General features: G+C 39.7%; 3 protein-coding genes across 6 annotated transcripts; 2 read left to right on the top strand and 1 right to left on the bottom strand.

The window, feature by feature from the left end:
- The first annotated feature begins 152 nt into the window (after positions 1 to 152).
- On the top strand, positions 153 to 2,634 carry zgc:174917 (uncharacterized protein LOC565650 homolog). Of its 4 annotated transcripts, none has more exons than XM_057349600.1 (8): positions 153 to 251; positions 349 to 399; positions 667 to 815; positions 909 to 1,197; positions 1,289 to 1,380; positions 1,723 to 1,862; positions 1,953 to 2,057; positions 2,165 to 2,609. In XM_057349600.1, the coding sequence occupies exons 3-8, from the start codon at positions 692 to 694 to the stop codon at positions 2,255 to 2,257; spliced, it is 843 nt and encodes a 280-aa protein (XP_057205583.1). In that variant the 5' UTR covers positions 153 to 251; positions 349 to 399; positions 667 to 691; the 3' UTR covers positions 2,258 to 2,609. The 4 variants fall into 4 exon arrangements, with proteins under 4 accessions (XP_057205583.1, XP_057205586.1, XP_057205581.1 ...); XM_057349603.1 differs by having other exon boundaries at positions 664 to 815; XM_057349598.1 differs by lacking the exon at positions 153 to 251 and having other exon boundaries at positions 258 to 399; positions 664 to 815; positions 2,165 to 2,634.
- A 3,839-nt stretch (positions 2,635 to 6,473) lies between these two features.
- Positions 6,474 to 8,274, bottom strand: si:ch211-153b23.5 (uncharacterized protein LOC321177 homolog). The gene is made up of 5 exons (XM_057349604.1): positions 8,143 to 8,274; positions 7,648 to 7,760; positions 7,302 to 7,473; positions 6,971 to 7,172; positions 6,474 to 6,897 (listed from the first exon to the last, which is right to left on the bottom strand). Exons 2-5 carry the CDS (start codon positions 7,753 to 7,755, stop codon positions 6,705 to 6,707), a joined length of 675 nt encoding a protein of 224 aa, XP_057205587.1. The 5' UTR covers positions 7,756 to 7,760; positions 8,143 to 8,274; the 3' UTR covers positions 6,474 to 6,704.
- Positions 8,275 to 8,991: 717 nt separating this feature from the next.
- On the top strand, positions 8,992 to 13,604 carry si:ch211-153b23.4 (uncharacterized protein LOC335392 homolog). The gene is made up of 9 exons (XM_057349592.1): positions 8,992 to 9,136; positions 9,608 to 9,721; positions 10,253 to 11,935; positions 12,021 to 12,120; positions 12,222 to 12,370; positions 12,444 to 12,556; positions 12,642 to 12,731; positions 12,809 to 12,931; positions 13,016 to 13,604. Exons 1-9 carry the CDS (start codon positions 9,082 to 9,084, stop codon positions 13,238 to 13,240), a joined length of 2,652 nt encoding a protein of 883 aa, XP_057205575.1. The 5' UTR covers positions 8,992 to 9,081; the 3' UTR covers positions 13,241 to 13,604.
- The last annotated feature ends 593 nt before the right edge of the window (positions 13,605 to 14,197 follow it).

Genomic DNA, 14,197 nt, shown 5'->3' with positions numbered 1-14,197 from the left:
TGCTGATGTGATGTCAAAGATTTACATTGTTTTCATTGTTTGACTGTCATCCGCATACTGATGCACACAACACAAAGAAGGCTTACTCAAAGTAGGAAATAAAAATACACGTTTTTCCAGGAATCTCAAATACATATTCCATGATGTTTAGTCAGAGGAGGAGCCAAATCCTAAAAGTATGATAAATAAACAGAGTTTGACCGCTTACAGAACGATTTGTCTGAAAGCAGCAGCCGAGCAGAAGTGAACAGGTGTGATGGATGTCTGGATGGGCGTTTAGATGAAATATGATTCTGAGCTTCTGTGTTGTCTTTATTTGAAGCTGCTCTTTATCTTCTTTTTCTACAGCTTTGAACACGGATCAGTCTTGACTCAGTCCAGAGAACTTTATAAACTCAGGTAAGCTGAATAAACTCGTGTGTTTGTGCATGGCAGCCCCTCAGTATGAACTCTCATCGGTGCCCTCCGCCCGTTTACCTCATTTGGATGTTTTTCCAGTTAAATTGCGCATGAAGAACGCTTCTATAAAACTCTGTTCCTGCAAAAACAACCTAAAGTGTCCTGAATAAGCTGAGAGGAGAGGTTAACAAATGAAATGTCAGATTCAGAGAGAGAACGTGAACGTCATGAACGACAGGTTATAAAGACACTTTGTCTCTTCAGCAGCAGAAAGAGCCGTGCACCTTTCGACATGCCCGCAGCAGAAGTTCAGGCCCTGTACGAGCAGCAGGGATATCTGTCGGCTCTTCCCATCCTGAGTCCAGAGGAGCTTCAGAGCGCCCGAGACGCTTTCGCTGAGCTGGAGAGAAAACACGGTGAGTGCAGCATTCATTTACACGGCTACAGCGGGACAATTATTATAGCTGAGCATGGCCAGAAAAATCCAACTGCATTCAACTCTTTCACAGGTGAAGACTACACCGCGTACAGTCTTCATAACATTCATATGGAGTATGAGTGGGCGAGGGGTCTCGCCAAGCACCCTCGGCTTCTCCAGGTGGTCACGGCGGCCCTGGGGCCCGATGTCATCCTGCTCGACTCAAGATTCATCTGTAAATACCCAGTGAGTAACAAGCAACAGAACAATGATGTCATCGCTTACAACCAATCGGGGAACAGCTGTGAAGAGAAGAAGGAAGGAAGTGCGAACGAGGAGAAAGACAGCCTGCCGTTCGTGGCCTGGCATCAGGACATGAAGTAAGAACAACGTTACGTAATGACGTCACATGGGGATGTTGTGCTTTTCTATCGGCTCAGTTGGCAGAACGTGTGAATGTTGGTTTTGTAGGTACTGGGGTTTCGATGGAGGTCCAGTTTTGTCAGTCTGGCTGGCCCTGGATGATTCACTCGAGGACAACGGAGCCCTGCAGGTTATCCCAGGTGCTTTACATCGTATTCATAAATGACAAGAAATAGAAAAAAATGACTTCTTGTTTATCCATGTTTATTGATTATTATCAGATCATCTAATCGACTTAACAGATACACAGCATACACAATAACCTCGATGTATAAATGTTTATGTTTGCTGTTCCGGTTAACGTTAAAATCAAGTTAGTAACTTAGGAGTTAGATTTATTATTTCCAAACTGTCAAATTGTATTTTCAAATAGTTGAGAAGCACACTGTTTAACACATAGATCTCGTGGACCTAGTTTGTGCTTTAGTTTGGGGTAGGTTTGAGCTGTGTCTGATGTCTGAATTTACGTGTTTATCCAACAGGAAGTCACCACTCAGGTCTTCTGCCTCATCATCAGTCCAAACGATCTGGCAACATGTTGAGTGTCAATCAAGAAATCCCAGAAGAGCTGGTGGAGACTGAGAAAGCCGTCTTGTGTCCCCTGTTAGCTGGTCAGATGTCGGTGAGTATATGTGTTTCGTAACTCCAGACGTACAGTATACCTGCACGCAATGTCCAAACACTCATTGTTTGGAGGGTTGTTTTTGTTTAGATCCACGATGGACTTCTGGTTCATGCCAGTGATCCTAACACGTCCAGTAGGAGGCGCTGTGGATATGTCCTCCGTTACGTCCCCACGTGTACTTATCCAATCCAGGTAAACATCTCTCCCATGAAAAACATTCCACACACAGGACAGTATATTTATCTGTAAACATTGCTGAGGATCAAATAGATTTATAAATGTGCGTGTTTCGCTGACAGGACCCTGAACGGCCCAGAACTTTCCCTGCTACACTACTGGTCAATGGTGTTGACAAATACAACCACTTCTCCAAACAAAACTCCACACTGTGACCACTTCACACTCAACTCTCTGTGGACATATGCAATGTATTAAAACATGACAGTCTGTGTCATTTTACTGTTTTAACCTTAGTGTTTATTCTTTTAAATGATTTTGCTTGACTGTCAATACATCATTTCTAGTGGTATTTATTGTGCATTTATGGAATTTTCTGTTTTTTAGGAAATCAGAAGGGTTTAATGATTTGATTTTAAATGGAAACGACTATGTTCGTAACCCGTACTTGATTTATTTAAATACTTAATAAAGTCCTCATCACTATTACTTCTGGCCGCTTGTTGATTCATTTGCAACCCATTCAGCACATCTATGCGAAAACATTCATACAGTTTTATACATGTGATGTAAGTTTTAAAATATAATATTCATGATTAAAACCATGCAGATTAAGGACTTTAACACTGCTCTAAACAAAATAAAAATAGTCAAGTTAAAGATACATTAGAGCATGACAAGAGTTTTTTTGTGTCCAGATTGAGATTTCCCACAGAAAACGACTGACCGTTACCTACATACAGTTGCTCTGCTGGTTTGTGTCTCAGATTAGTCCACGCTTCTTTTTCACATAATACTCAAATAATTTACATTGCATTCAACTTTTTACTGTCCCGTGAGGACGTCTGGCACGTGTTGTGTTTTACTCCAAAATGAAATCTATGATAGCTATCAAATGAGACGTCATGTTTGTTTAATGAGAATTATGAAACATTTGGATAAATGTTACATACAAATGAAACACATTATTATTTCATTTCGTGTTCATTGGGATTCAAGGAAATGTGAAGGTGTAAAAGCCAGCAGAGTTATGTGAGACACTGTATATAAAATATGAACTGGTTCAAGATGGATTGGATATCAGTGCAAGATTGGCCTGATGCAGTTTCAGTTTTGTGTTACAGTAAATTCTTATCGTTGTTCTGACAGTAAGCATGTATTGAATACAGTTCACATGAATACATAATTATCCCCACATGCAATACACCACTTCATACCTTTCACACAGTCTGCGTTATTTCATCTTTGCACATACAGTACATCTACATTTCAAAACATATATACCTCATGTAATAATTTCCTTTGTCTTTTTAGCACCTGCACTGTCAAGCAATTACTCCACACAAATCATTGATTTCTACACCCTTTACTATTGTAAATACCTTTTATATTTCTGTCACCTATACAGTAAATGATGTTATGTTGTAAGTACTTTTTATTTTTTATCTTTAAGTTATATTCACATTGGCCTGGTTTCACAGACACGTCTTAGCTTAACCCAGGACTATGCCTTAGTTGAATTAAGATATTTATGTCGCTTTTATAAAAATGCCTTAGAAGAATACATTACTGGTGTGCATCTTGAAACAAATCAGTGGCACTGATATATTTTAAGATATTTCTGGGCAAGTTATATTCAGTGGTGTAAAGTATTGGAGTAAATGTACTTAGTTACTTTACTTAAGTATCTTTTTGGCTACTTTGTAGTTGTACTGAGTATTAAAGATATTAGCAACTTTTACTCTCTACTTAACTACATTTTTGAACAAGTATATGTACTCTTTACTCCACTACATTTGTAATGACTAATGCAATTACACATTACATTTTGCATGCCACCTATCTTATAATTAATATTGCCATTTACAGGGCAATGAAGGTACTACAATCTTGTGGATTTTGCCATAACTTACAAAAACTTGTCAACATGGCTTCTTTATATGAATATGAGTGCAGTATCAGGTAGATGTCAATCGCTGGCGGTTTATACATGGTTAGCCCTTACCCGCTATTTCTACAGTAATATATTGGCAACACTGTTGCCAGCTAGTTACTGTAGGTCACACATCTACAAAAGCTCTTGTTTTTAAAACTAACTCTTCCTAAATGTGCTCTAAACATGTTTGCTCAAAATTTGACCATATGGTGGGACTATTGCCATGAAGTGATGTAAACCAGTAAAAAGAATGTATAGTATTTCAATTTTCAAAAGTGCTCTCACACTATATAGACAAAATATTAACCTATAGAATGAGTCGGACACAGAGAAATGAACAATTCACATATGAATCTCAACAATGGTGACAATCAACTGAACAGCTTCATGCTGCAATGCATGCTGGGTACATAGTACAAAACTCATTCATGATTGTTTGTCACCATTGATGAGGTTTGTATGTCAAGTGTCTAACTGTGTCTCAATTGCAAAGAAAGATTTTCTGACAGAGATCTTTCCATTATAACATGTAATCACTTTACCAAACATATCTTAATAAATCTTAAATGCTATATTATTATTATTTAATGATTGAATTCTTTCAGATGTATCTTCAGTTACTAAGCAAACATAAAGTTGCGGTTCCTGTAAAGTCCCTTTCAGTGTTATTGTATAAGTGTACATTTTAAAGCTACAAGAAAGTCAAAGAGTCCAACCAAAGCAAACACTGATCGCCATAATGGTGACTTAAAACATAATTGAACCACTATGAACTAGAGTTCAATCTCAATAAGATCTTACACAGATGACAGAAATAAAGTGAAAGTGGTGTCTGTAATATGTGAAGATGTTATTGATGTTTGTGTTTAATTCTCCTCTGGTGAAATCTTGACAGATTTATTGTGTTCATCTGTTATTTACACTTGTTCATCTAAGACTGTGTGACTTAAGTGCGTTAATAGATTCTTTAATAATGTATCTTCAAACAGCCATTGCAGTAGTTTACTGTAAAACACCTACAGTAACTAGCTGGCAACAGTGTTGCCAATGTATTACTGTAGAAATGGCAGGTAAGGGCTAACAGTGTATGTGAAATGAGGACATGACTGCAGCTGGCGATGAGGCCCAAACCAGCATGTCCAGTGCAAAAAGGCTTTGACTTTTTAATTCTACTTAACATTATTTTATTTATCTGTTATATTGAAGAGACCTTTTTGAAGGAGTTTGGTTTACTTATGAGCACTTGAGCTTAAATGAGACTTAGGGTGTTTGTAATGACGTAGGTTATGGTGTCGACCATGATTTGTTGCAATTTTGAGGTGTTCAGTCTTATTATGATTTAAGAAAATAAATGCGATTGCTCTCCTCACAAATCAACTGTTTTTCACTGACGTGTCTCTTAAGTGTTGAGGACTAGTGCTTCTTTGAGCCTACATTCAGTATGAGTAAAATACTCAAGTACTGTTAAAATCAGATACTCGAAGACTTTTACTGAAGTCGTTTTGGAATTGGTGACTTGTAACTTGTAATGGAGTAATTTTCACTGCAAGGTATCTGTACTTTTACTTAAGTATGGTTTTCAGGTACTCTTTACACCTCTGGTTATATTGAGTTAAGACAGGTCACACGTTCATTTTAGCCTTAAAGTGATAGTTCACCCAAAAATGAAAATTCTGTCATCATTAACTCAGCCTCATGTCATTTTGTTCTGATGAACACAGAGAAAGATATTTGGAAGAATGTTAGCAATTTTCGATTCTGTGACATCATTGACTGCCACAGTAGGCAAAATTAAATTTTCCTAAATTCTTCAAAATGTCTCACTTTGTGTTCAACAGAACAGAAAAAGATACAACATCTTTTTCCTACTATGGTAGTGGATGTCACAGAACTGAAAATGGCTAACATTCTTACAAATATCTTTCTTTGTGTTTAACAGAACAAATATATAGGTTTGAAACAACCTGAGGGGTGAGTAAATGATGACAGATTTTTCATTTTTGAGTGAACTATCCCTTTAAGCCTTGTCTGCGAAACCCAGCTTTTGTTTTTTTAAGTGACCTTATTCTTGTATTGCTGTACAGTGCCTATGCCTTCAACTAAAAGCATTTCAACGTACCGTCACTGGCATCTGTACATATGACAAATAAACTTGAAACCCATTCATTTTGTATCATGTAATTGATTCTAAATTAATTTAAAATGACATTAATTTCATTTAATTTGTCTTATTTATCAATTCACCTTTTTTATACAATACAGATAGTTTCAAAGCAGTCAAAATGAGTTGTTGAGTTATTAAAAAGTGTGTTTGAGGGTAACGCACTGATCATGACGGTATCAATAGTGATCGTATATTGTAAATGTTGGACACGTTATGCACTCGTCTATTTACATTTACATGTACACTGCACAACATAGATGCATCATGGATGGTGACAAGAACAACAATCAACGACAAAATATTACTATAAATAAATGACATGAGCGAGAAATTGTTTTCAGAAACTCAAGTTTTATCTGATATATTACAACAAAATCACAGACAGTCATAAGTTAATAAGAACGGCTGGATAATACTTCGCATGGTGTGTTCTGGGGTTGAGAATGATCTGGTCACACCTGTCTAGTGAAGATTTTCTAATGTTTCTAATATATATTGAACAGGCTGTCCCACTAAAAGACAATTCTCACATACACACATTTCTGTTCAAACAGTTGAAATGTCAAGCTAGCTTGAGAACTTCAGAGACCATGACACCCAGACCATCAAAGATCTCATGGATGGGAGCGTTGCACATAAATGCACTGGTAGTCACCAGTTTGTTCTTCTTATCCACATGCACCTCGCCAACATTCTTATTCATGTGTCTGCAGCCCAGTTCCGTCATGGATTTCGCCACCTGAGCGTGCGGCCACCTGCAACCGAGAGAAAGGTCATAAATGATGGATCTAATGGAACGATATCATCAAAGACGTCGCGTGTACTCACTTCTCACACTCGGAGTCATGGCCGACGGTGAGCTCGCATCCTGGAATAGCTTTAGCGGCCAGCACGGGGGAGATGCAGCACATGCCCATTGGCTTTCTGGCCTGATGGAAACCTTTAATGACCTTCTCCACCTGGGGCAGGATGGAGTACTCTTTGCCTTTGGTGGCCCAGTCGCACAAGTTTTTAGCCACTCCAAATCCACCTGTTAAGTACGTTGAAAATTCATTCTGCGCTTCCTGGTGCTTTAATGTTAAGGTCGCTCCTTCGATGCAATGCTAAGGCTTTTTTTTGCCCGTTTTATTACACGTCTACAAATTTGTGACGTCATTACCTGGAATGATGAGCGCGTCAAAGGCAGTGACGTCTAGGTTGTCGAGGTCCGTGACTTCACCCCGGGCGATGCGAGCACTCTCCTGCATCACATTCCTCTTGTCTGTCACGGGTTGACCTTTACAGTGGTTGACCACATGCATCATCTCCACATCGGGTGCAAACATCTGAACCTGCAATGCAGAGCGAGCTCCATTAAGTGAAGTCTCAATGATGCAAAGCGGACGGTGAGGTCTACACAGCATTTGTTTCCGCCATTTGCATCCTTTCAATCGGAATTGAAACGTTTTTCTTAAAGCAAATGTGAATGGCACATGACCCTGCTGTGTGTATCATGATGACGTTACCTTGGCACTTGCTCGACTCAGGTGCACCATGACAGCAGACGCCTCGTGGACTTCTGTGCCGTCATACACGCCACAGCCTGACAGGATCACCGCCACACGCTTGGCCATGTTATCTAGAGCGAACACAAGCACACACACTTTATTGTTACACACTTCATTGGTGTACATAAACAACCGTGTAGATAGACACTAGCAGAATGAAATATTTATATGGAGTCTCTGGAGAGGGTTGTCCAGGTTACACAAACTGCTTCCTGCCAGTTTCAAGTAAACAGACATTGTTGCTAAACAACAGTGTTTGCTCAATCTTTCTCGACATTTCAGGAAAAACACATTCAAAAGAAGAATTATAACTCATACTCCGAAGCGTCGCTTTGGTACAGATAAAAATCTGATTATAATGAAAACATTATGAGATGAAATGTTAGGGCTGAAATATCTACAGACACTCATGAGATTGTGATTTGCAGTTGTTAAGCGTAGAGCAGCACTTACCTTAAAGTTAGAGTCGTTCAATCAGAAGAACACAGCTTTGTTCTGAATGCGTCACTCAGCACCTACAGATGAAAGAGCCAGGTACACGTCTTATATTCTTCCCTGTGAAGGTCCCTCCCATGAAGGCGTGTTAAAGAGTCAAGGACACACCCTTATTACAACAGCTGCCTGGAAGGAAATAGGGATTTTTTCTTCGTTTGTTCTAACATGCTTAGTCATGCCTTCCCATTCTCTCCCCACTCACCGGTGTATATATTAACCACACTATAAAGACAGCATTTCATTTGCTTCCATGGCTTGCCAAACCAACGAAACCGATTTGGAAAACATATTTTTATTTAATATCTTTTGAAAGGGTCATTTGTTCGTGGCTGCATGAAGTCACTTTTCAGCAGCCGGTTGCAAGCAACCAACTGACCACAGGTGTATTACATCATATTACAGTAACTCTAGACATCTTCCATTTATATTTCACACTGTTAGCTTACAATTACTGCACCACGTTTTTAAATGTGTTTCATTCATTGTGAGGTTTTACATTTTTTATAAATATTTACATATTTTGTTGTCTGTTTTTTACATAATTGATATGTGTGACCCAACTGAAATACATTTAATCAATACTTTGATGATTTTTAATCAATTTATATTTACATTGTATTGAACGTAAAACATGTATAAAATAAACAAAAACACAATATTTACTTAAATATTTTCAAATTAGGCTATTTAAGACACGAAGATAAATGAATCAAAATAAATCAACTGAAGAACGAGAGTGTTTTTGATGAACTCTTTCTCTCTTATGTTTAAGGGAAAACACCAGTGCAGCAGGAAGCCGGGGGAGTGTTTTGTGATCGTGGGGAGGACGCCACCGCTCGTGACGTCACTCGAGTGTATTAAAGCCCTGCGCGTGCATGTGGAGCGTCTCATGTTAGGATGTCTCAGTCTGATTCACTTCACTTCTCCATCGGGATTCTGGGCATATCTGGCGGTAAGTTACAAAAACACGTTTGAGACTTGCGAATAATTCAGCCTGTCCTCAGGATATGTTGGAATAAATTCTTTGCATTTAATGTAATGTAATTATTAAATGATGCTTTTAGCGGAAAACATGTTTACACACATTCGAAAATAAATTATAAAAAAAACAATACTTTCAGTTTCTTAGATAGGATATATTCCTAAATCTAGAAAGTAATATATTGATATTAGCCAATATAAGAAGATAACATTATTGAATATTTTTTACCCGTTTGTTTATTTTTGTAACGAGCCGAAGATTTACCGGCAGAGAGCAAATCTAAAAAGTGCACTGTTCATACACTAGCCTACATCGCAAACAGAAGAAAAAAACTTTCGATAGAAGTTCTGTACGTTCTCTGCTTAAAGACAGATGTAATATTACTTATGACGATCGAGTTTGTTATTAATTAATTAATAATAATCATATTAATTTCTAAAGGTTCTTTGCTGCTGCTGGTGAAGAACTATGCAGACTCTCCAGAGAAAGTGTTCATCACAGACACAGCTTTAGGAGTTCTGCTCCTCTTGTTTGCTGCTTTACTGGCTTATGCAGGTATGTTAAACATCACAACACTATTATGAACAGTTATGTGTCATGAATGTGAGTATACGGTAGATAGAAATTTACCATTTCATTTGTTATAGCTTTTTTGTCGATCTATTGGTCATTCTGATTGTTGTATATACTGTGAAGAAATTGATCATTTCTAAAATATGAATTAAAACATTAGCATACATTATTGGTGTTTGTTTATTCAAATAAAATGTAGGCCATGTAAAGTATACATGTTCACATTGCTCTATGAGACTATGATAGGAAAACTATGTATTTTTGATGGCTTGATGGGAAAGTATTATCCACATCCCATCTTACTTTGTAGTTTAGAGAAGGAAACGATTTGGGAAACCTGTCTGAAACAGTCCTGATTTTTGTTATTCTATTTGATGATGCTAGGAAGGAAAAATGATGCACTTCACCTTTAAACACCTTGCCATATTGTCTTTATGTTCGTTTTGGATTGCATAAACAGACTTTTTTGTTTTCTCTCTCTCTCTCTCTCTCTCTCTCTCTCTCTCTTTCCAGGTGTATTACGCATCCAGTCCCACCGCTCACTCTTCGCTAGTTTGTGTCTGACAGTGTCAGCGCTGTGGTCCGGTTCAGGGTTAGTGCACATCCTAATAGGCCAGAATATAATCAGTGGCAGGAACATGCTGAGAGATGCCATGGTACCAGGCCTTGCAGCCTTTACCCTGGCACTGCTCGTTATCTGTGTAGTGGCTATCCTACATCAAGAGGTAGTCCTGTCATTCATTGCCCTCTCGATATGTTTAGCGTGCGCCCACCAAATCGCCGGTCTGGCAGATTTGGGCTTTGGACAGACGGCCACCGCTGCTTGTTACCTCATGGTCTGTATGGTGGGTGCTTACTTCGGAAGCGGCCGCTTGTTGTGTTACGTCACACAGAGAAAAGTTCAGCTACCCGGAATGAGTTTATTAAACAAAGATAGCGTCAAACCGACGCAGAGTCAAGAAGCTAATGACGTAGCGGCTGTTGGGATCATCATGAACCTGCTGTCGGCTAGCGTGCTAGCTTGTCCTTTGCTGGGTGTGGTCCCTAAGCTTTTCATTGCTCATGTGCCGTGGCTGTGGACGGCTGGTGTCTTCCAGCTGGGGGTGTGTGTGAAGATGTACAGGGCTATGGATACCCTGGCAGCCACTTTCTATGGCTTCACGTCTATTCTGCGCTTCACTGAGGGCTATACCGCCCTGGTGGCGGACTTGACACACCAGGTGCCCTATTCCCCAGTGCCTTTCCCAGTTGTTTTGTCCGTTCTGTTTTTTATTCTAGCTTTGTTTAACGTGCAGGGAGGATTTGTGAACCCCATCTACCAGCTTTTCTTCGTGGCGTACAGTATAGCAATCGCAGCCGAACCCCAAAGCTTCTTTCAAAAGGGCACGCAAGGTGTCCAGGCAGCTATCTTTGTCACGTCTGCCTGTGTGCTCTTTATAACTCTGTATAACACGGTTTCTGCAAATAAGATACCTACAGGTGCAGACGTATTTAAGAAGCTAGTGGCCCACAGTAGTAAATTTGTCCTACATACCCATGACAAAGATCTGCATGCTCCCTATCTGGGCTACTCAAAATATGCAGACGCTGATGTGTTGGGCCACGCCTGCAGTGTCCTGGCCGCTTTTTCAATCACAGCCTCTGCTACTAGCGGAAACCCATTGGCAATGCTGATCCTACCATGGGCCGTTGTTTCGGGGGGGGTGTTGCAACTGCTTTGTGGTTGTGTTGCCTTCGCTCGAGGGAAGACCCTCGAGAGCACCACTTTCATCCTTCACGGCGTCATGTGGGCAGTGTGGGGACTGACTCGTTTCGGCGGCCTCTATGGCGACGTCCGGAGCTTTCACGTCGCCGTGGGAATCATCAGTTTCATGCTCTTCAATGTTTTAGTGACAGCCGGGGCTCTGTTCCTCAACAAGGTGTGGTTCGTCTATGCCTTCACCTTCCAGCTCATCCTCATCAGCTTCTTACTGGATGCAGTAGGCGCGCTGCCCCGCGGCTACGATATTGCCGTGACCATTCTCTTCGGACTTGTCGGCTTCTACATCTTCTTGGCCGACATTATTAACTGCACCTTCAAAAGTCCACAACTTCCGTTCGGCGATCCCTTGATCAAGCTGAGGGGCTTTGGAGGAGGCAAAGACAGTTGTCCCCACCTTTCAGCCAGGAGGTCCACATCAGTTCAGCAGATTGCAGGTGAGTCACTGTAGCACAAATGAAGGGACCAGTAAATATGCTGCGATCGTAAGACCAACGGACTCTCTTCTTTTGACTTTCATAGAGATCATGAAGAATGGAGGCATATGTGGAATGCCCACAGACACTGTCTATGTACTTGTGGCAGCCTGCAATCGTCCACAGGCTGTTGAGAAAGCGTATAGGTCAGTTACTTTATGCTTTCATGTTTCCATAGAAGAGTTTTTGGTTTCTGTTGCTCCATTGGTTCCATTGGTGATAATATGCTGTCCTCATGTCTCTGTAGGGTGAAGAAACAGGCAAAGGAGCGTCCCATGTCCTTATGGATTTCCTCCATAAAGCAGCTGGAGCCAGTCAGGCAACAGATCAGTCCTGTTCTCTGGGACTTCATGGAAGCGGCCTGGCCATCTTCCATTAGTTTAGTTATAGCTAGGGGTGAGTACACCTGTGATGTGCGTGATATTATTTATTTCAATAGAATGTAACCCAAACATCTTCCATTTTCAAGCTCCATGGATGGACTTCTTTGGTTTGGGCGAGTCATCTAAATATATTGGCACACCACAGAGCATCGCTATAAGAAACCCGGATTGTACTGTTGCTACACATCTCATAAATTCGGTAAGTTTTGCATCTCGCTCAAGGTCATGTTGGAATCTGCCAAGATATCGTTCTTGTTAGTGAAAACATTGCTTTTCTTGACTAGGTGGGCCCCATTGCTGTCACATCTGCTAACCCTACTGGTGAAGCTGACACAACCCATCACAACCAAGTTTATGCAAAACTTGGTGACAAGGTACTGAAGCAGTTTTGATAGATTGGTTCGTATTAGCCACTGGAAAAGTGAAACGTCATTATTTATCTGATATGCAGGTCGATGGGGTGTTGTGTGATGGGCCGTCACCAGAGAACATCGCCTCCACGGTAGTAGACTGCACTAAAATTGAAAGTGGCCAGATCGGATTTTTCCGTGTCGGTCTGATTCCTAAATCCAAGGTAACATACGTTCATTCCAGCAGGGTGACTTAACTATTTGCAGTTTTCTGAATTTAACAGCAATTGTGTTTTGATTCTCCACAGGTTCTTCATATCTTTGAGGAGATTCAGAAGAGACACAAACACGGTCAGCTGAATGATGCTTTTGAGACTGACATCACAGATCCTCACAGACAACAGACAGATTCTCCGACAGATTTATCCGAGACGAACACAGACTCGGGTTTTGGTCATGTGACGCCTGCAGACTCACTGAGCTCTGTAGACCTCAGCCAATCTGACCGACAGGAGAATGAAAATGAGTCGTAACAAAGACTGCCAAACACAACGCTTTCCATTGTTTTTATTGAACGTGTGCATTTTCAACTTTTTACAGCGTTTATGTATTAGTGAACCCAAATTTACACAATGTGTCACAATGAACACTTGGAGCCATGTTAATATTTATGAAGGAGCAAATAACTACTGACAAATATTATAATTATAAGATATTAACATCTTGTTCATTTCAATGTGTAGAGGGCTTCTGATGTAAATAATTGTTGTGCTGTTGTCAGTCTTTTTATAGTATTTGGGCAATTCCAATGTTATGGACGCGACATAAAAATGCTCAGAGAATGAATTTGTTACAAATATATGTAACAAATATAATGTCAGTCTATGAACAAGTTTTCTATTTTAAAAAAGGGAAATAAACATGCGTTTTTTGGGAGACGACAAACTGTAGGATTTCTGTGAAATAAAATGCACAATCGTAAAGCAATAATACCCAATGAATGGAGAAGGGATGCCTCTTTATAGAACATGAAATAGTTACTTTATTTTAATTTTCATGTGTCCATTTATGAGGAATATGTAGCGTTATGGATGTGACAATCCTGAAAATGGCACTTACCTGACTATGAAAAATCATGCACTAAAAATAAAACAAATGCTTTAAAAACTTGAAGAGAGATCTCACGTGGGTATTTGAACCACCAAATGTTAATATCTGTGCTGTTACCAAAGTAAAAACCGCTGGTAAAAACTTTTTTATTCCCATTTATTCTTTTCAGATGGCATTGATGCATTGTGTAAACTGTAAGGTCTGTCTGTACATGAATGTTATTTTTAATTCCAAATGATATAGTATTGATGTGTCTTTATTATGGTGTAACCTTGTTATATAGAAGATTGAAAAGGAATGTCAAATTCTTGCTGTAAATAACATACATTGCAGTTAAACATTGCGTTTATTTTACAATTCTGTTATCTGTTGTTTTATTT

Source organism: Triplophysa rosa, linkage group LG13 (genome assembly GCF_024868665.1).
Source record: "Triplophysa rosa linkage group LG13, Trosa_1v2, whole genome shotgun sequence".
Classification (NCBI taxonomy): domain Eukaryota; kingdom Metazoa; phylum Chordata; class Actinopteri; order Cypriniformes; family Nemacheilidae; genus Triplophysa; species Triplophysa rosa.
This window is presented reverse-complemented; position numbering and strand designations above follow the sequence as displayed.